The sequence below is a fragment of the Neodiprion pinetum genome, chromosome 1, assembly GCF_021155775.2.
Source record: "Neodiprion pinetum isolate iyNeoPine1 chromosome 1, iyNeoPine1.2, whole genome shotgun sequence".
Lineage (NCBI taxonomy): Eukaryota > Metazoa > Arthropoda > Insecta > Hymenoptera > Diprionidae > Neodiprion > Neodiprion pinetum.
Genome location: NC_060232.1, coordinates 2,480,384 through 2,501,036, shown reverse-complemented (window position 1 = coordinate 2,501,036; position 20,653 = coordinate 2,480,384). Strand labels below are relative to the sequence as shown.

General features: G+C 41.4%; 2 protein-coding genes and 1 long non-coding RNA gene across 7 annotated transcripts in view; 2 read left to right on the top strand and 1 right to left on the bottom strand.

Moving 5' to 3' along the window:
• The window catches only part of CDase (neutral ceramidase), a 37,691-nt gene extending 24,729 nt beyond the window's left edge, over positions 1–12,962 (bottom strand). The window contains exons 1-8 of one of the 4 annotated variants that reach the window (XM_046610768.1): positions 12,778–12,962; positions 12,550–12,707; positions 8,682–8,850; positions 7,964–8,107; positions 6,915–7,091; positions 5,719–5,846; positions 5,286–5,484; positions 4,479–4,685 (exon numbers count right to left, since the gene is read on the bottom strand). In XM_046610768.1, the coding sequence (XP_046466724.1) occupies positions 4,479–4,685; positions 5,286–5,484; positions 5,719–5,846; positions 6,915–7,091; positions 7,964–8,107; positions 8,682–8,816 (990 nt within the window). In that variant the 5' untranslated portion in view covers positions 8,817–8,850; positions 12,550–12,707; positions 12,778–12,962. Of the gene's footprint in view, positions 1–4,478; positions 4,686–5,285; positions 5,485–5,718; positions 5,847–6,914; positions 7,092–7,963; positions 8,108–8,681; positions 8,851–10,984; positions 11,005–11,354; positions 11,694–12,549; positions 12,708–12,777 lie in introns of those variants that run through there. The other 3 variants (XM_046610752.1, XM_046610788.2, XM_046610797.2) reach the window with 3 other exon arrangements.
• Positions 2,975–4,245, top strand: CPR6 (cuticular protein 6). The gene is made up of 3 exons (XM_046610822.2): positions 2,975–3,083; positions 3,160–3,459; positions 3,832–4,245. The coding sequence occupies exons 1-3, from the start codon at positions 3,075–3,077 to the stop codon at positions 4,117–4,119; spliced, it is 597 nt and encodes a 198-aa protein (XP_046466778.1). The 5' UTR covers positions 2,975–3,074; the 3' UTR covers positions 4,120–4,245.
• A 539-nt stretch (positions 12,963–13,501) lies between the features above and the next one.
• LOC124211599 (uncharacterized) lies at positions 13,502–19,160 on the top strand. Of its 2 annotated transcripts, none has more exons than XR_006881488.2 (4): positions 13,502–13,900; positions 17,218–17,324; positions 17,502–17,707; positions 17,780–19,160. It is a non-coding gene; the product is annotated as an uncharacterized lncRNA (long non-coding RNA). The 2 variants fall into 2 exon arrangements; XR_006881487.2 differs by having other exon boundaries at positions 13,502–14,770.
• Positions 19,161–20,653: the final 1,493 nt, after the last annotated feature.

Below are 20,653 nucleotides of genomic sequence, written 5' to 3'. Positions count from 1 at the left end.
TCCTAGCAAAAACTTGCAAGGTTGATTTTTTGTTTCGTCACCTTTCGTCGATTACTTTTAGCGCTTGAATAACGACTTCGAAGCTCAACCTTCGAAAACCACGCAATCAGCAGCTTTTTTCCTCAAGAAAAATAAAGCAACGTCGTATTCCTCAGAGCTTTCCTGACGTTCTTGGAGCGAAATGCTCGTCTTGAGAAAGACGAGGTGACAGAAAAAAAAAATAAAAAAAAAAACGTATTCAGATAATCGTCTTATCTGCCGATCATTGCTGGAGTGTACGACCTGGGTACAAGTGACAAATCATTGTGTATTAAGTAGTTAGTACGGGCCGAAGGTTGACACGGTGTATAACGAATTGGTGTTCAACGCGAGGATATCATTATCGAGGGGTTAGATTAACTGTCTTTCCAACATCGCCCTCCTGCCAACTGCGACCTGCCGGCTGAAACGAGAAAACTCTCTCGCTTTTAAAGACGAAAGACTGATCCCAATTTCGTGGGATCTCTTAAGAAAATAATTCTTTCTAAGACCGGGAACTCCTTCGAGCGTAACATTCAAGTATTGTAATAAGAACAACTTTTACAACCTGACATAAAATTCTCATCCCCTAATCGAAATCAACCTGTCAAATATATTGAACGTATAATGACAGAGAAGCGAGACCTGTATTTCAGAAGTATTTGGTACGAGACTTTTTTATTCTCTTTTCCTACATCATTTATGTACAATGAAGTATATATATATATATATGTATATATCGAGTAATCTGTAATTGATTTATCATTCTCATATTTCTCGCCGTTACTTCCGGTTCGGCGTAACCTTTGATTTCGAAACGATTGCCGACACACGGTATGCCTATACGCCTTTTGATCTGAGAAGCAGCTATTACGCTATTCCACATTCAAATTTATAATCTTCAAATTAGGAATAAAGTAATGGCTGCGTGCCAGCCAATTTGGTGCAGTTTGTGGTATGCTATTAAGGTCAAGTATTTTTAAAAGTTAGAAGATTTTATCGATGTAGATATTTTATGCCATGTGTCCTTCCTCCTCTCAACGTCTAGCGAACGATACATGTGTACCCGTACTTGAGACTTGAGACATTTCGCAATCTCTACACGCATATATACCCTAAATGTCTTAACTTAAATTACAAATTACCGCTGTATTATAGCGGAGCATTTTTTTCTTCCGCAATACGATTCTTTTTACATGTATGTGATATTCTACTCCGTACAAATTACAGAAGGCTAAAGATTCTTGTTGGCACGATTGCAGAATAATTTATGCGATGAAGATTGACGAGAAAAATATTTTCAAACCATGTTACTATAAATTTTCAACTACGTATGACGTCATAAATTTTTTTCCAACGTTTTTAATTTAAAATTTGTAGCTGTAATGATATTTTGTTACTCGCAAGTGGGGAAATAATTTTTATTCAACCAGGTATTTCGTTTATACATTTAAACAACGCGAACTCAAGAGAGCGTAAGTCACGCGGTAAGCGACTTTATTCCAGTACACAGGCTAAAAACAATGATAAAAACTTCTGATCCGGGAAAATGTGAAGCGTATCAAGACTCATTCCAGGACACATGTTATCGATCGACGGGCACCCGGGAATTGCGAAGGTCGCACAATTCGCGAACTCGGTGTAGGTATACAAATGCCCAGTGAAAGAATAATTGATCTCTTTGAACAAATCGGATTTGGCTCATTAGGTGAGTCTGCAAGTATCGAAACCACGTACGCGTTGGATACGAAAGTAAGCCTCGGGGTGGCTTGTTTAATATAATAACAATGATAACGATAATAACAGTAACAATAAACCGATACTATGCCTGTACACACAGAAATTGATTCAATCGGCTAACCGATCGAAAGCTGCTTATTAAAATTTTATGAAGTTTGAAGAAACGACTTCTTTGTTGAAAAGACAAATTATACCGATGCAACGAAAACTTATAGAAAGTGGATCTCGGTAGAAATGGAGAAACTTTTTCATAGCGTGTTTCCTTCGAAGTTGGTTGATCAGTTTTTGAGAAGGAGAAACAGTTCTGATTGATATTTTCCAATCGTTTTTCCTTCTTCGTATACGCATGTAGCGTCGTATCGTACGTTTTTCGCTTAGGGAAGGATACATTGCACTTTGAGATATCTTTTACATTTAAATTAGTCACAGTCCGAAACTCTTACTGCAGCGAGTGTGTAAATATAATTAAGAATTCACGCAACGCAACTGAACGCGCCACGCCGCCTTGATATTAAGACGGTGAATCAAAAGTCCGGAAACGAGGACTTTCCCTAAAAAATAATATAACATCGTGCAATGAGCTTCGAGATACAAGCTCCTTACGAATAATTAATAGTTCGATGAATGACCGAATAGGCTTTTAATTAGTGAATTTAACTAGGTGGTTCGTTAGCAAAGTTAGGAAAGCAGCCGTATAATGGATATGATCGGAGACCGACTGAAGCGGTAAATCCTTGATACAGTGGATGTATAAATAATATTTTATTCACAGCCTCGAACTCGAGTGTGTGAAACTCTCGAGTTGTAATAATTATTCAGCATGGTGTTATAAACACGCGTATTGTACATGTATAAACAAATACGTGCGTAGATAGGCGAAGTACAGTGATATTGGGCAAAACGCAACTTGCCCGCATTCTTCAATTACTTTCGTGAAGTGACGCCAGTTCTTTACCGGGGGGCGTGGAGGCAAAAGGTATCTACAACGTCCTTCGGAAACGGCGTGCCTCCTCCACCTTCGCCGGACAATCGTGGTAACGCGGTGCAGAGGTAGTAGGGTTAAAGTGGCATGAGCTGCCCAACTGGGAGTTTTGCCGGAAAGAAACAAAACGATTTAAGACGGCAGTGAAAAACACTGACGCAGTGTTACGGGAAGAAAAAACACCGACAAGGCCTTGAATTACACAACTGGTGATACACAGAAGGAGTCGTTACCGTGATCCGCGTACGCTGGACTTTTGCGCTATAAAAGCAACGCCCCGGACTTGAATGTCATCAGTCCGCTCCAGAACTGCTCCGTAAACACAAGCGCAATCATGTTCCGGGTTAGTAGAAGCTGCGGACCAGATCCTCGGCCACTCGAACCTCCAATTCATTCTCTATCTTCTCCTCGATTTTCAGTTCTTCGTCGTTGTTGCCATGGCCGCAGTCGCCACTGAGGCTAGTGTTCTCGGATACGAGGGTGCCGGGTACTCCGGACTTGCAGGCCACGGCTACGGAGGCTACGCTGGCTACGGAGGATACCCTGGCTACGGTGGATACGGCAACGCCGTATCTCACGGAGCCGTTGTTGCCCCGGCCATCGCCGTCGCTCCGGTTGCCGTCGCCAAGGTTGGATACGGAGGATACGGAGGATACGGAGGATACGGAGGATACGGTGCTGGTTACGGAGCCGGTTACGAAGGTGCCCACGACAGCTACGTGAGTACATTTTTTCACACAGCATTCCCCGAGTCGCCAGAAATTCATCCTGACGATACCTGACCCCAGTGGTCAGTTCCACTCTCTGAGTGAAGTATTCGACGTTGGTTGGTGTGACTTAAAACATCCCCTTATGTCACTGCTCATCGGTGAAGACTGCGAACATTCGTTAATCTTTCGCAATGCGCAACCTTATACCATTACGCCGACTAACGTCACTCTTCAGCACTGACGATGAAGAGCAACACACCAACTAGTGTCTTTTAGATCCGTGACAAAACAGTGGAACAACGTTGAATCTTGCACTAGACTGAACGAGCTAGTTTGTACTGTTTGACCTCTACCACTAACCGACCATCCCTTTTATTCAAGGCCTACCCAAAATACTCCTACAACTACGGAGTCCACGACCCCCACACCGGTGACGTTAAGAGCCAAGAGGAGGTCCGAGACGGAGACGTAGTCAAGGGTTCCTACAGCCTGAACGAGCCCGACGGTACAGTTCGCGTTGTCGAGTACACCGCCGATGACCACAACGGATTCAACGCCGTCGTAAAGAAAATCGGACACGCCGTCCACCCCGCCCCGACACCGGTTGTCAAGTACGTCGCGGCGCCAGCTCACTACGATTCCGGATACGGATACAACAAGTACTACTAGACGTTATCGAGGGCCGATAACACCTACGCGAATTTTGAACGGTTAAAACGATCTACATGTAAATAAATTATTCGAGCCTTAATGTATCAATGCGACAATAAAAGAAATGTTCTGTATTCCAATTAAGTACCTACTTTGTTGAACTGAAAACTTTATTTCGCATACTACTGCCGTTGAGGTAGTTCGACCATGGTGTGCAGCCTTACGTTCGGCCTTAAGTAGCGCCAGGGCGTGACGTGTGTGCACAATAAGTGATTGAGGGAAAAAAATTGTCGAATCATTGCGTGTGTCGGGTATATGAAGGACGTTCTGTAAAGTTTAATAATGGGTGTTTGTGAAATGCAAAGCGTATCACTCACCAGTGCCTTTTGGTACATTTTATTTGCTATCATGCTCGTACTTTCAAACATGTCTCTGCCGGGTCCTGATGCAAAACACATCTCGTGCTTACCGGGGCACGTGTCGGCGCCGGAGCAGGTTTCCCCTGTAAATTCGCATCTTGGTCCTCTCGTGTTTGGCGACACGTCCCCGAGATTCGTTGAGGCAAAAGCAGCCACAAAGGAACCCTGTCAAGCAAATAGGGGTGTCTGATATTTGGATACCAAGCCTGATTCGATAGTCCAATTTTCTGCCTTTTCATGTGATATTATGACGCAATCCGACAATTATTTTACAAATTGTGTACGTGCGCGAGGTCGCGTTCTTATCGTGGTAGGTAACAAAGACTCTAAACCATATTACAGTGTCCGGAATTAGACATTCGTTATTGAATGCCAATGAATGAGAAAGTCAGAGTACATGGTAATTATTTATAAACGGATGAATTGAATTGGTTTTCGTTCAAAACGCTGCGTGCTTCCAGCCCTTTAAATGAATACAATCATCAATCCTGACGGGATGAGTACATCATTTTTTAAATGCTCTGTTCTTATTCGGCAGGAAATTACTAAAACACGAGTTCCAGTTAATGCTGATTCAAAATAATTCGACATTACGCCACGTCATTAATTATTCTGAGATATAATATCACGAAAGTGGCTATTCGACTCATAATATTGTACATCGTATTATTATCATCATTTATTATACTAATTAGAGGCAATTTTCTAGAGCCACGAGTGTACATGAAATTGATATCAATCTGGCAATGAGAAATATGGGATTACCTTCCCAACCATGGAATTCTTGTTCATCGTTTTCTCAAACAGAATGGAGGCGTACCCGACATTGTCGCTGGACACAAGCTTGTTGGTGTTGTTCATGCTGGTCGGATGAACAGGGAACCAGTTAATTACACCTAGAGATCTGTCATCAGCGGCGATGAACTGGAGCTGAATCATTGTCTTGTCGACGTTGTACGCGTACCTGAAAAATATAGAGGAACGAGGTAACTTTGAGTTGACGGAGACAGATTCAACCCGATTCACTTGCAACAGCTATTTCGCTGTGTAGCATCAAATTCAGCTAATCTCTGCTTGTGTAAACAAGAGAGTCGTTTTACAGTCAAGGAGGGTAATGCTCGGAATATATACGTTGGTCACAATGGAGTAGCGTGCGACTCCATCGCTATGTTGGACAAACAATAAACTCTCAACTTACTTGGCCCTTTCGGTTTCAGGATTATTCAGGTACGCTTTCGGACTTCTGTTTATGTTTGCGCCCATTAGCTCTCCTTGAGTAACGAAAATTCTCCCCGGCACAAGGGCGTCGTGAGCTCGTTCAATACTCTGTGGAGAAAAGGTTAATCCATCAGTCCTTAATCGAGGCAAGACATCGACAACTAATCCGATTACATTTCCCGGCTCCGTTTAGTCGTGAAAAACAGGGTGAACGACCCTGCGCATGAAAAATAACCGGTTGCAATAATCTTGACCGGATGTCAGTCATTCTAATTTTAACGCTATCGGCCTTACGAATATCGTTCGTATACTAAAGTGTCCAACGTCAGGCCAGACTGGTCGAACGTAATGGATTCATCCAGGGGGGTGACTTTGACAAATTGAAAAAATATACGTGTCGGTATTTTTTAATAGCTTTGCGAAAAAATTGAGTTTTATAACCTGGTAAAAAAATCTCTGATCCGAACGAAGATTCGAGCTCTATGCGAAAACTTTTTCGAAATCGTTCGTCATCGGTATTCGATGCAGGCAGATGAATGTAAATGATCGAATTACCACTTCCAGTGAAATTACATACTAGCTCATTGTAATAACAAGGTTCAAAATTGATCGTTAATCTGATTTCCAAAAAAGCTTAAAATCTTAAAGTCGAAACTCCAATCCTCTGAATTTGAGAAATCTTGACGGTATTTTTCTCCGACAGGCATTCCTGTTCGAAATTGAAATAAGATCATTTAACTAATGTAATTGTTGAGATCTGACGGTTAATGAAAAAAAAAAAATAAAATTCACTCATGTCGGAATGAACCCAATGTGTTTATCTATCCGCTGAATATTTCAGCTGAAACTAGACCGCGATCACGGTGGAAGTAATTGATCGCAACCAACCTTCTCGAGACCTAGCGAAAAGGGACCCTCAAAATCCAGCATGATTTCAAAGGTCCGTCCTACAAAGGGAGCGCTTGAATCTCCCATAACAACCTTGAACCCAGTTTGATTGATTATGGTCAAACCGTAATTTTAAAGCCAAAGTCCCCTGCGGGGTTCGGCAGGATCCGAAACCCTTGCCCTATTTGCGTTTACATAAATTCCCCAAGTGACGATGTTCCTCGCTGTTGATACAATGTATTCAAAGTTGAACGGGACCCTTTTAAATGGCGCCGATGATGTCCTCACCTTTGTGATGCCGTTGACGATGGCGTTAAATGATTCTTGGACGAAGCCGAAAGTGGTGAGGTCAAAAAGGACGTCCATCATGTACCCCCCAGGAGCTGAGTGAGTGTGCGTACCGCTGATCATTACGTTTTTATCGCTGTACATATCGTCGAAACGCCCTGACAGCTTCTTCAATACCTGTAATTAGAATTGAACCTATCAATTGTCGTCGAACGTAAAACGAGTAACGACGTAGTTACAAGTTCCACCTGGTAATTCGTATACTGGGATCATTAAAACAAAAGTTCATCGGACTTTTCCACCGGAGCTGGGGGAAAATTTCGTTGATGTATTTTACACTGAAACTCCAAACAGACGATTATATCTTTCACGCGATTGAGGATATTTCAGAAGTTATACACCTTCCATCAAGATTAGCGTTTCATTAACGAACTGTAATAATTTTATGTGTAACTAATCGTGTTTTCATTAGTCAATTAAAAATTGAATAAATCGTTTTCAGTTTCGTTGGGAAATTTTTTTGGTGATCGGAAATTTTTCAAAATAATTTAGGAGCAGTAGCTATCGCGAAGCGGACCGATCAATGGTTTCTCTACCACGACGATGCAAGAAAATCCACGTGAAACCTGAGACCTTGTATTTGATTCATATAAATATGAGACCCGATTTGTTAGACCGTGATATTTGTTTCACGGTCAGTAAATATTAGCCAATCATATTTGTACAAGCCAACATAATACAAATTTACATACCACTTAGGATCAGGTTCTAAGCACGCTCCGGTAATCGTTTAGCACAGATTTTTCTGTCTAACAATAAGATACTAATTGCAGAAGCCTGATACATCGACCATGAAACAAAGTATCATCCAGCGCATAATTATGGCATTTTGGAAATTTCTCGAGTCACTCTTGTAGCGATACATTGTTTGTCTTTTTATTTCAAGATACGGATAATGAGGAAATTCATCATAGCTGAATGAAACCAGCGTGACTGCACAGACCGTGAAAAAATATCATTGACCGTCGTGAATTAAGATGTTTGATTACCGCCAGCCTAACACCGTGTCCAATCATAGCACTGTCTACGCTGACGAAGACGAAACGTTCCTCTCCATCATCGATGATAAAAGCTCGGGAAAAAGTCCTGAGATGAAGTCCCGATCCCTTTTGCTCCGGCCTGGCATATCCCATCTGTAAATTTATTTTCACAACATTAGACGTTTGATCATCAAAGGTGTCGCGGAAGAGCTTGTATCTCTTGCAATATCGCTTCTTCCTCGAATATTGATGAAAAAATGAACTCCAAGCTTGATGAATACTTAATTTCAAGCTCGAATTTACATCAAACGCGGCGTTAAAACGTGAGAAAACGAGCGAAACGCGGTTTTGCCTGATGCTATCCGCTGATATTTGACACTAATTTCCGTTTCCAAAATATCCCCCTCATGCAGTATCTAAACTCCGACCACATGCCTCGGCAATCTCTGCGGTTAAATTTTGATGAAATACCTTGAACACAAAGCCCATCTTCCCACCAGCTGTTTGGAGGTTGAGGCTTTTGTAAACTAAAGAGAATTCACGGATTCCTTTCAGCAAGACTGCAAGAAGTTTATCCAAGGTCCTCTAAGTTAGCAACTGTTTATTAATAAAATAGCAAAATAGTTGGCAATTTTTTCCATACATGCTCGAATACGAAGGCAATTTTACAACCCGTAACGCAGAGAAGCCTTCCGGCTTCGATGAAAAAACACGAAAGATCACTCACAAATACGATCTCGGCCACGGGTCCTGTGGTATCGGCAATCCCGACACCGACGTTGTACGACGCCTCCGCAGCGCACAATGCCGTTAACAAGAAGCATAGCTTTAGCAGCCGGTGAAACTTCAACATCGAATCCATCAAACCCGGCTTAGCTTCCTGCAGCAGCTATTTACTGAAACGAGAAAAAAAATTAGAGTGAGAGCTGTGGTAGATACTTGAAAAGCTCGGAGGATCCTGGCGATTTTTTTCGTTGCAGCCGTGAAATAAATTGGTGAGAATCCCCATTTCGTCCGGCTTCTTGGAAGGGATGTTCAGGCATGGAAGCCGAAATGAAGGAGGGCGTCGAATTACTATTGAGCGAATCCGCCAACGCACTCTTCCCATTTGGAAATTACTTTCGCGAAACAACAACGCTCCCTCAATTTCCTACCAGACTTCTATTTCTCTCGCCCTTTTCCCATGACTTTGGTCATCCGTATTTACTTCTGTTTTTATTTATCTTCCCCTTCCAAAATTATCTTGTCGCATCTTTCATCACACACTTCCCGAAAAATTGCTCAACAAGAATCTTATCAAGACACTTACGATTCTGACGTGACTATCTGTGTTTATTCGTTGATTTTTTTTTTTTGTCACGCGCGCACGTCGATCAAAGACAGAATCAAGGACTTTCTTCCATCCTGCGGAGGATGTACTTTGGAAATAAATTTACGATGTTGGCAGGATAAAATGCGGATTTAACATTGATTTCTTTGTTTCGGATACGCTACTCGGCACAGCTGCCTTCGCATGGGAATCCAGCTGAAGCCCCTTTTCGGAGAGACGGAACGAAGGGATGGTCTTTGCCCGAGAAATTGGCACAAGGAATTGACGTGTAATTATTCACTAAACCGATACCACTGCTACCTAAAAATCTCACTCTCTGTTCGACTGTGACTATATTAATGATCAAAGAGCGAAGTCAAGTGCGTAACGGTGCGTCAGCCCAAAAGCCAAATAGGTAACCATAATTGCATAAATGATCAGAGTCCGTCCATTAAATATTCAGACCGCAGGACAATAGCTTCGAGTTATAAAATTTGAAAATTTTCCGTGTCTCTTTTTCCTTTCCTATTTGTAACGTAAGTCCCCAGTGAAAATCTTCTTTGCGTATTAGAAGATACTCGGCATAATTTCCGCATGATTACGTATACTTATTACCTGTAAATATACTTCCGGAGAAACCTGTGAATCAATATTGCGAGTATTGGACAAATGCAAACTGTACCGCGACCTCGCTTGAAACGCATAAAGAAAATAATAAGCCTGTTCATGCATCGAGCGGTTGATGAATAAATTGTTGGCTGAAAGAGACATTGAATCGGCTCACCGTTACAAAGCGAGCAAGGAAAACATCCGTTACAGCCACACAAGAGCGGAAATGGTTCTCGGATATCCATAATACGACGGTGGCTTTATTTTTTATTCATAAATTTTACTCACAAACCGCGATGAATGCGCAATACGAAAAGTTATTTTGTACGAATATTACGTGCCTCTGTATTTATAAACAGTCTCTTATTCCAAAAAATAATAGGGTAAATTGCCCGCACGTGCACGGGAAGATATTTTAGCTTCAAAGCGCCGAATTTTATTTTTCACATGTACCCTAATCGGCTTTCAGACTTTTTGTTGAGCTCGCGACTCGCATTATAATTATCCGACGATACGATATCCATTATTACATAATACCGCCTCCTCATCTCAACCGGCGTACGAGGTATGAAATATTGAACTTGCAAGTTAATTACAAAACATCTGCATTAATGCGAATTATTCATAATCCTTTTGTATAAATACGTACGAGAGACGTAGTAAATTCTTCTCTATCTGGACGGATTTTCACGAAAATCCTATTAAATTCCAAAGAGTTGGAAGATGATTTTTGTCTTCTTTTTTATTTCGCTGGGAGTTTATAATTACGGAAATACTCGAAACTCGACTTACAGACCCCGGCCATCGTAAGTGCGTAAAGCATGAAGCGTCAGCCTGGACGTTGAACATCGTCGTAAAAATGAGTCAAGGTAAAAACAATAAATATTTTTCACTACAGGTATGAGTGGGACGTTCACATTGGAAAGCTGAACAGGTTTTCGCTGTTAAAAATACGTACCTATACCTGTACCTATGATAATATACTCTATAAGCATTTTACGCAAACTCACGTTATCCATTCAAGAGTTGAACGAGAGAGGAAGAAAAATGGAAACCAGAAGAAAATGAAAAACCAAAACAAAAACAGTCAATAGAAAATCGATCACAATTACCGCACTGGATGATCAAGTCCGAAACTGCTGAAACGTGCGGCGTCAAAATCTATACAACAATCCCGCCAACGATAAGCTCAAACAATAAATCAAAGCCGTGATGATCGCTATAAATGAAACGATTCCTGATAACGACAATGACGCAGAACCTAGTTTAAATTTCGTAATTTTTGTACCTCAGAAGACGACAGCTGACTATTGGATCGTCGGATGATTACTTTTATCAGATATAATATCGCGACGGGAAAGGGACAGAGTAACAGTTCAGCTCAAATTCTCTTCACAGTCAGCAGTGCCAGATCGGATTTCGGTCGGGTATTATCGCGGCAAATTATACGGCGTAGCTGTGCCTGCACAATTCTATACTTGCCGGTTATGCAATTATTCCTGTAATTCACGTTCTCCGTTGCAGAATTGGCAGAGCTTCAGAAATCGCGAGATGAAAGTCTGCGGTCGAGAGACTAGCAGAGTAATCGTGATCCTCTCATAAAGCTTTCAAAGTTCCTTTGTCCCGTGAACAGCTTAAAGTGGTCGGCTCGTCCTTCTCTGTTCTGGTCTGGTCGAATCCGGCCAATCAATTACCGGACACCGCAAGAACGTTCATAGTTATTTAAAGAAAAACTTGTCACGTGCCAAAGTCAAACCGTTGCGACGCGACGCAGAGAACGCGAATGTGAATGACCGGATCAGACCGCGAATAACAAACGAATGATTAAATCAACCGCGCTGCTGTTAATTCCACTGACAATTTTCACCGATGCTGTATCGTCTATAGTCATTTTAGATTCCACGAGGCGACAACAAGCCGGTAGTTGCCATGAATCATTTCTATTTATGAACTCCAGCTTATCATGAGAAATTGTCACAAACAAGGATGAAGAATGTCTCGTCGATATTGTTTTACAAGCTTTTTACGTCGAAGAAGATTGTCATCTCGATCAGGCTTCGTGTCTACGCTTAGCGCTTCACGTGCGCTGCTCGGCAGAATAGCACAAGCCTAAAACGCATGTGGAGTAGACGATAGTGTGCTCAAAGATGCATCAGGCTACCGCCGGAAGTTTGATACAACGTTCGAATCAAACGGCTGACCTAGAAACCCGATGCCTTTGTGCGCCGGACAACTTTTACTTTTTACCTACCAGCTACGGTCTTCACGATTACGTTAGTTGCACCGCAGTGATACGGAGATTAAGAATTCTTTACAACCTAACCGAGTTTCTGCGGCTCACGTCTCACCGGAACTTTTACCCGAGATAAAATACAGCCCTGATAATGTCGAGAATATTCAATTCAATGGCTTTCTTTGATCGTAACTTTACTAATGAATTAAATCGATTTTTTTCAAAAGGCGCGGTAATTGAATCGAATTATGGCGGAGGGAAGGGAGGGGAGGTGATGCTGATAAAGATTTTTGGTTAACAACCCTCGTGTCGAACAGCTTGTCGGAAATTGGTTTATATTAGTCAAAAACGTGGGAGTAATCCATCGGCGGGTGTATAATTAATAAGAATCGAGGCTTGTAGAAAAAAGTTGCATGAGGTAAATGTTCGGAGTCCCACTCTTACCTGTAACGCGAATATAATCCTTTTTTGAAACGTGATTTTTCGAAGGTATCCGATGCATGGTCACGATCCTCACAAGATGTGAGCCTTGTACTCGGAGATTTGTCGGCAGTACGAGGACCGCGAGATTCTCAGCACTTCATATCTCGATCAACGTCACTCTGGAATTAATCTTCGTCAATAACAGTTCGACGAGGGAATTTCAATCAAGAGAATAAAATTCAATCACACATATACAAACAGAAGCTGTATAAGGCCAACGGTTACGAAGAGCGCGGTGACGCGACTGAATTTATATTATACACGTCAACTGTTAGAAAGCGAGTGTGATAATTCGTCGACTAGGTATACATGTACTGTAACACTTTTGGCTCTCATTCATTCCGCTGGTATTTTTATATCATTCTTTTTCACTTCTTCTTGCAGCCAGTTTTCTTCACCTGTTAAAAATACCGGCACGGTTTCTAGGCCGACAACTCGGTCCTGAAATCGTCGGCGAATATTCACCGAGGTTCGGAACTATGCGATTATTATTCCCCCTCCGATGATTCTAGCTTCCGTAGCTAACTGTTTAATCCAACGACAAGGTGGCCGTCATCGCGTTGCGGTTGAATTAACTCCGATCAATATCACACCATGGTAACGGTACTCACACACGGTGGCTGATCATTGTTTTACAGTGTCTCGACCTCCGGTCACTTCGCCGTCTTTGCTCCCCAGTCACTCTGTCTTGCGGATCAACTTGATCTTGCGCCGGGAAAAAAAGGCGAAATCAACAAGCAAGCAAGAGTAATCGGAGCACTTTCACCTCTGCTTGAAACTGGTTCAACGAATCACCGATCGGGTTTTTGTCGCCCCCTGCTTCGAAGTCTCTCGCATCCTTTTACAGTGCCCGGGACTATTTCCGAACAGATTTCTGACCGACCGAGAATTATTATCAGAGATACACGTTATATTTCACCGCGGTTAAACTATCGGAAAGAATGACACGACAGCCGTCCACAACGCCGGCGTCACCTGGTCTGTTAAGCAGCGGAATCGGTATACGAGTCGCGAATAATGCGAGTGTGATGACGTCGACTACCTGCCACCGTCACGTAGGAGGAGAAAAAGGTAAAACCTGGGGAAGGGGCATGGTTGAGTAGCCCATCACCCTTCTCTACAATGACCATCAGCCTCCAATGCATCTTGGACTGGAAACGGAATGCAGCTGGACCGGTGCACGGTGGTGGTGATGGACCTACAAAGGCCGATAAACGGGGGCAAAGTCGACTCTCCGTCGTTACGATTCTAGGAGAAAAGAACCCGGAGAGTTAGAACTGGGAACGAACAAAAAGAAGACCACGATTTGGCGGTACCTGTAACCTTTCTCGTTTCGTAATGATGTTATATCTGAAATATGCATTGCCTATAAGCGACTACTGGTGGTGATGAATTTTTGGTACGGAATTTGCATTTACGCGTAGAGTATGAAATGAGATATACGTACGTAATCCCTTCTCTTGGGACTTTCACTGCGAGTATATTTGGTATCGTGAATGTTAGAAAATAAGATTGCAGCTCGCTTTTCAAATTTGCATGACATGTGCATAGACAGTGTTAACGATTCTTCGACGGTTCGAGCGAAATCATTTTGCGATGACGTACACGCGTCGTTTGCTTTCTGGTTCCAGGTATTTGTGCTACTTGAGAAGAATCTGTAAACAAGGACCGTGAAAACGGTGATAGAACTCCATGTATTTATATGGCGTAATTAACTACTGCGTAAACTTGATCACGCACCAGAAACGGCAAACGATAGCTTCGAAAGCAAGTTGATAATTAGGATGAAATTTCTCTGACGATGAGGGATTAGCACAAAACCCACTCGAGAAATTAAGTCAAGCGCTCATCTTCAACGTGGATAGAATTGGAACACGCTTAGCGTTTCTCATTCCGAAACTTTGGGTAGAGACGGATGGGCAAAAAATTGTAGTTTTTTTTTAATTCTACGCCTGGGTGAGGTGACAAAGCTAATCTTAAGTCTGAGGATTTAATTGTTAACCAACCTTCCTACCATCTCATCAACCGATGAATTATTCTGACTATTATTCAAGTCTATGTAACTTGCAGCTTTTACTTCAGCCAACACATTCGATAAATTACGACCAACAGAAGAGGCAAGATTGTGCGATGTAACAGTGTCTCCGTTACCATACAGAGATCGTAATTGATTTTTGTGAAGGTAAAACTCAGCCGCTTGTTGGAAATTTATTGAAATATTCAAGCTTATTCTAGGGGGGATACAAATGCCTCCTGAATTTCTTTTTAGTTTCTAAAATTTTTCATTCGTTTTATCCGAGGAATGGATTTCACTTGAAACACCAATTGACTGCGATCGTCACCGTATTCGAGATACTTTCATCTGCAGATAATCGTAAACCAGTGTTTGAAACCTCTTGCGAAAACAGCTTCAGCCGAGATCAAAGAATTACGGTGTTATTGGAAAAGTGAAACGCAATCTCTGGATGATTTTGAAATTGCAAAGCGTCGGAATATCGCAACCTACGGTTACTTAATAAATAATGATTAAAAGCGCGGAGGACGCTTCGTTCCGCAAACATGTATGACAATATTTTTTTCACCGAGAGAGGTGGAGTCTCTTTTACCTACACGTAACGAATGCATACGAAGCGTGCAGACCTTCGCGCCGCGGTTCCTCGAGATTTATTGCACACCGTAATAAGTGGGTATAAGCTACAGCCGTAGAGATGTGCCAAACTCTGGACCACCAACATTACCATATTCATGCGATAATGCAGGTCGAGGAAACGTTTGCCGCATACGGCGATAAATCAGAGAGGCAAGAATTCGGTGTGGAAAGATATTGCAAAATGCGTGTAAGCTCCGGTTCAACATGCAGAATTCCAGGTCTAGGAAACCGTGACAGTTGATTGACAGTGGCAAAATTTCAGGCCTCGCATTATTCCCGCATTTTTTAATATTTTTAATATTGAATGTAAAGCGAATGTCGACGACGGTAGAACGACTCAAATGTCATTCCTTGCCATCGCAGAGAGTCAAATAATTTTTTCCCCTTTCTCACTTCTCCCACTTTGCATAATTATTTCACCATAAATCGTTAACCTCATTTTAAAAACACAGTTTAAACGGGCTTGCTCAATAATCTACTCTGAACAGTTTGCTCATGTTCGACTCGTTGAAAAGTCACATCCTTCAAGTCATCCGTAATACTCGAAGCCGAAAAAATTTTTATTGGTACGATATAAGTAACGAAATTCCACCGAATAAATGTACTCACTGCGCGACACGTGGAATTCCGTGGAAAAAAAATTTTAATCTAGAACCACGTGTGCCTGGCTCGAAAAATGGGGCAAAACTGAAGAGTATGGAGAAAAATTTGTGATCGCTTACAGCCAACGCAGCTGTGTTTGACTAACGCAATGATAAACAATATTTTCATTACCTGAATACAGAGCGCAAATATTTTTTCCTCTATTATGCAAAAAATTCACAAAAAAAAAAAAAAATGTAATGAAGTTTGGATAAAATATAATCTATTGTCAGTGACAATTCACTTGACAAAAGGTTTGTTTTTCTGACCGGTACTCCAAACGGAGAAAGACCGTCTGTTGAACTAAGATGGAGTAAAAAGGAGCCAATCACTCCTCAGACACAAACATTAATCGTCGCCTCGAAATTCTATGAGGTTGAAAATCCTTGCCAGACTCATCGCACGCATCACATCCAGACAGATAACAGGGTCTGCTCTCTTCATTAACACGTTAGATAAAGATCCATGAGGTCTGAACGGAGAATTCCCCACACCACTTGGACTCTCCCATTTATCGTCAGCTAAGAAAACGAACGTCGGACTGAAAAAATAAGACAGCTCTCTGCGAAGCTATGGCAAAAGCGTGTATCGGGAAATTGAACGAGAGCCAGTATTGTGCTCGGCACAATCAATTCGAAGATACTTTCTTCGACGGGTAGTCGTCGGCCCGCATGCAAGAGAAAGAGAAAGTAAAAGTGTTTCCGTTGCGCCACCATTCACGGTTGTATCATTTCCCAGTCGGCACAAAATTACCGCCAATCGTTTCAACGCCGCATGCCAGCCGCTCCACCCGCATGTCAATCAGCATATATCGTTAGACGAGGAAGCTCGACCACTAATATATTTTGTGATGGTAATTCATTTTTTTTTTTTTTATCAACTTATCATTTCCGATGCAGGCTCATATTTTTCCCCATGAGATAGATATATTCTCCGTTTTATGCTGGTTATATTTCTATGGGCATGAAAAGGGGAAGCAGTTTCCCCTGACGTAACGGATGACGTGCTTCTTAATTATTTTATATTTTTTAGTTATTATTATTATTATTATTATTATTGTTGTTGTTATTCATTTAAACTCTTAGTCAGCGGCCATTCCCCATTTGAGTGCGTTTTCATTGACGGCCCACTCAGACACTAATTCGTGTGATAATGGCTTTCAGCTGTGCTATATCGTCACCTTTTACCATGGTCTGTAGGGTCGACCGTTTGTCGACCGGACTGCTGATGATGATTTTCATGCAAGCAGACTACCATAAATTGATTCTCGCCATCATGGCATTTCGTTAGATAATATATCGCTGCAAATTCATAATCATTTTTTTTTTAACGAACAGGGTTTCTTGTCTTAGCATATCTACCTATTTCTACGTTCGCAATTTGTTCAAGGATTCAGGATAATCGTTGAAGTAGTTCGAGGGAAATAAACGAAACTACAATACAGGTACTTCGAATGAAATAGTATATTTATAGATAGATATGTGAGCATGCGTAGCACGTCTATAGAATAATCGAAAAATTATGCTGTTGTGCAAACGCGAATCGGTTTCCGGGATCAAAAGTTATGTATATCGTATGAATGCGTGAACGGGTTATTTGCTTCTTTCGATTTATGTTACAGAGTTGTGAGCCTTGAGTGAGGTCTGTCAAACAGGCGAGTCACGGAAAATTTTCAAGTGTACAGCATCGCAGTACTTGGAATACCGAAACCTCGGCACGTACGCTGGAAGATCTTGAATTTAGATTGACTGACAGGCAATACTGAGCAACCTATGTTACGTCGTACACGTACAGCATCATCAAACGATGAATTATTGGAGATCTGAAGTGAGTACAGCATACGGAATTTCACAGCTACGACGTGTATGAACCGATATAGACTGGTGTTTAATTTTCCAGAATGTCACATGCATGTGTAGCCAAGATTTGGCAGTATGGAGAACGTCGAATGCATTTTTTACTGGAGAATAATAAATTCGCGTCAAGTTCATCGGCTGGAAGTCTTCAACACAAACGCATGATGTCGAGCAGCACAAGATGAATGAACACTGCAAATCACACGGATTTCAATGGAAGAAGGTCCTTAATAAGTGGCACGGAAGACATATAACAGTGATCAAGCGTTTATCGTTAAACTGAGCAGATTCAAAATATCTGAAAATGTGCTTAAACGATTTGCTTGGGAAACCACGTTTAGTTCAATTTAGTTGACGTTAATTGGATCGTGGAGGTGAAAATTTATGTGCGTGATATTGATGGGTGTTAATTAGTTAATTAGTTAGTACGTTACCCTATAATCTGCATAGTATCATCAATCATGTATTTCTAATTAAATATTTTGTACTGATATGAATATGGGAAATGATGACAAAACTATGTTGTATGAATGCTCTCTGATTAATTATTGATACGAAGGTCGCGACGAGTCTGAAAACGCGTCTCAAACTGATTCTAGGACCATTGGTTTTTCGCCGCAACAGACACGGAATGAATCTAACTCCTGTAAGATTTTTACGGACAAAGTTTAGCTACTTATTTTTTTCGATAGAGAACCGTTGCGTAGTCTGAGCTCACCGCGAACGGCGTATTACAATATGTCGTGATTTTTGCCCAAAATTTTGACAATTTTTGATAACGCTGGAAACAATTCTTTCATGCACTTTCATACACACGTAATTTTGAGATAAAAATCGATTGCGCGCAGTCCGAACACGCCGCGCGCAATGGGTCAAGAGATTCAGCCGACAAACAAGAAAATCTTGCGGTATTATCAGTTGTTGGTCCTTTGCGATTGTATGTACCCATTCTTCATTTTCGAGGGTCCGATTGGAGTACAAACTTCGCAAAGACAGCAAGTTTTACCTAACAAAGAAAGGTTCAGAAGTACCATCCAAAATACAAAGAAAATTTTGACTGGGTTTCGACAAGGTGATAGAGAAAAGTCATAAATTCATGGCTCAAAGTTTCGATTTATTCCGTATGACTTAATTCTAGTACAAGTGTTCCTGTGTCAGTGTGTAGTTATTTAATAGGTTAACAGATAGAGCTGGAGTTGAAAACTAAGGAAAAGCAATAATATCATTGAATATGTGATCAGTAATCTAATTATTGGATGAGAAAATATGTGTGCAATATACACTGTCATGGGCAGACCATGAAAAATATTATATCGGATGATTATAATCATAGTTTGAGTACACAGCTCAAATTTCGGCAGAGGTACGCTAGCGAGAAATGTATGCACGAACGATGAATGTTGTATAATATTGTATCGTCTTTGGTTTAGGTGTCCTGAATATTACAAATACATAAATTTAGTTTAAACAATGTTACTTTTGTCTATCCTGAACTCTTGATCGCTTTCTTATCTGGATATCTCTTTCGCACTCTTGCGGATACAATAAATTTAACGATAGTGGCTCAGATCACCTCTAGAAAATAGGATATTTCACTCGAGCAAAAAGTAAGGCTAACCCCTTTGCATTTTTGGCGGAAATTTTCGAGATTTTGAAAAGTGCTGGAATGAATTAATTGTAGCACTATTCCGACGTAATTTTGCGAGAGAAATCGATTAGGCGCAGTCCCAATACGCTGCGATCAACGCATCGAAAGTTACAGCCAAAAAACGAAAACCTGAATTTTCGACATTTTTCAGCGGGTGCTTTTTTCCTCGTATCTTCTCTCCCGTTGATCCCACGCTGCTTTTGCTGCGTTTTCTGAGTTCCTGGGGGTCCAATTGGTCGAAAAAGAGTCATATGAATCAATTCTGAGACGAAAAATTTTTTGGTCAAAAAAAAAGGAAGGCTAACCCCTTTGTATTTTTGGCGAAAATTTTCGCGAATTTCAAAAGTGCTGGAATAAATTAATTGTGGCACTATTCCGACGTAATTTTGCGAGAGAAATCGATTGGGCGCAATCCCAATACGCTGCAATCGACGCATCAAAAGTGACAGCCAAAAAACGAAAACCCGAATTTTCGACATTTTTCAGCAGGTGTATTTTTCTTCTCAATTTCTCTCCTGTTGATCTCACGCCCTTCTCGATGCGTTTTCCGAGTTTCTTGGGGTCCAATTGGTCGGGAAAGAGTCATACGAATCAATTCTGAGACAAAAAATTTTTTGGACAAAAAAAAAGGAAGGTTAACCCCTTTGAATTTTGGGCGAAAATTTTCGCGATTTTGAGAAGTGCTGAAATTGATTCTTTCAGGCATTATTCCGACGTAATTTTGCGGGAAAAATCGATTGGGCGCAGTCCCAATACGCTGCGATCAACGCATCGAAAGTTACAGCCAAAAAACGAAAACTTGAATTTTCGACATTTTTCAGCAGGTGCTTTTTTCCACGTATCTTCTCTCCCGTTGATCTCACGCTGCTTTCGCTGCGTTTTCTGAGTTCCTGGGGGTCCAATTGGTCGAAAAAGAGTCATACGAATCAAATCTGAGACGAAAAATTTTTTGGTCAAAATAAAAGGGAGGTTAACCCCTTTGTATTTTTGGCGAAAATTTTTGCGATTTTCGAAAGTGCTGAAATAATCTAATTGTGGCACAATTCCGACGTAATTTTGCGAGAGAAATCGATTGAGCGCAATCCCAATACGCTGCGATCAACGCATCGAAAGTTACAGCCAAAAAACGAAAACCTGAATTTTCGACATTTTTCAGCGGGTGCTTTTTTCCTCGTATCTTCTCTCCCGTTGATCCCACGCTGCTTTTGCTGCGTTTTCTGAGTTCCTGGGGGTCCAATTGGTCGGAAAAGAGTCATACGAATCAATTCT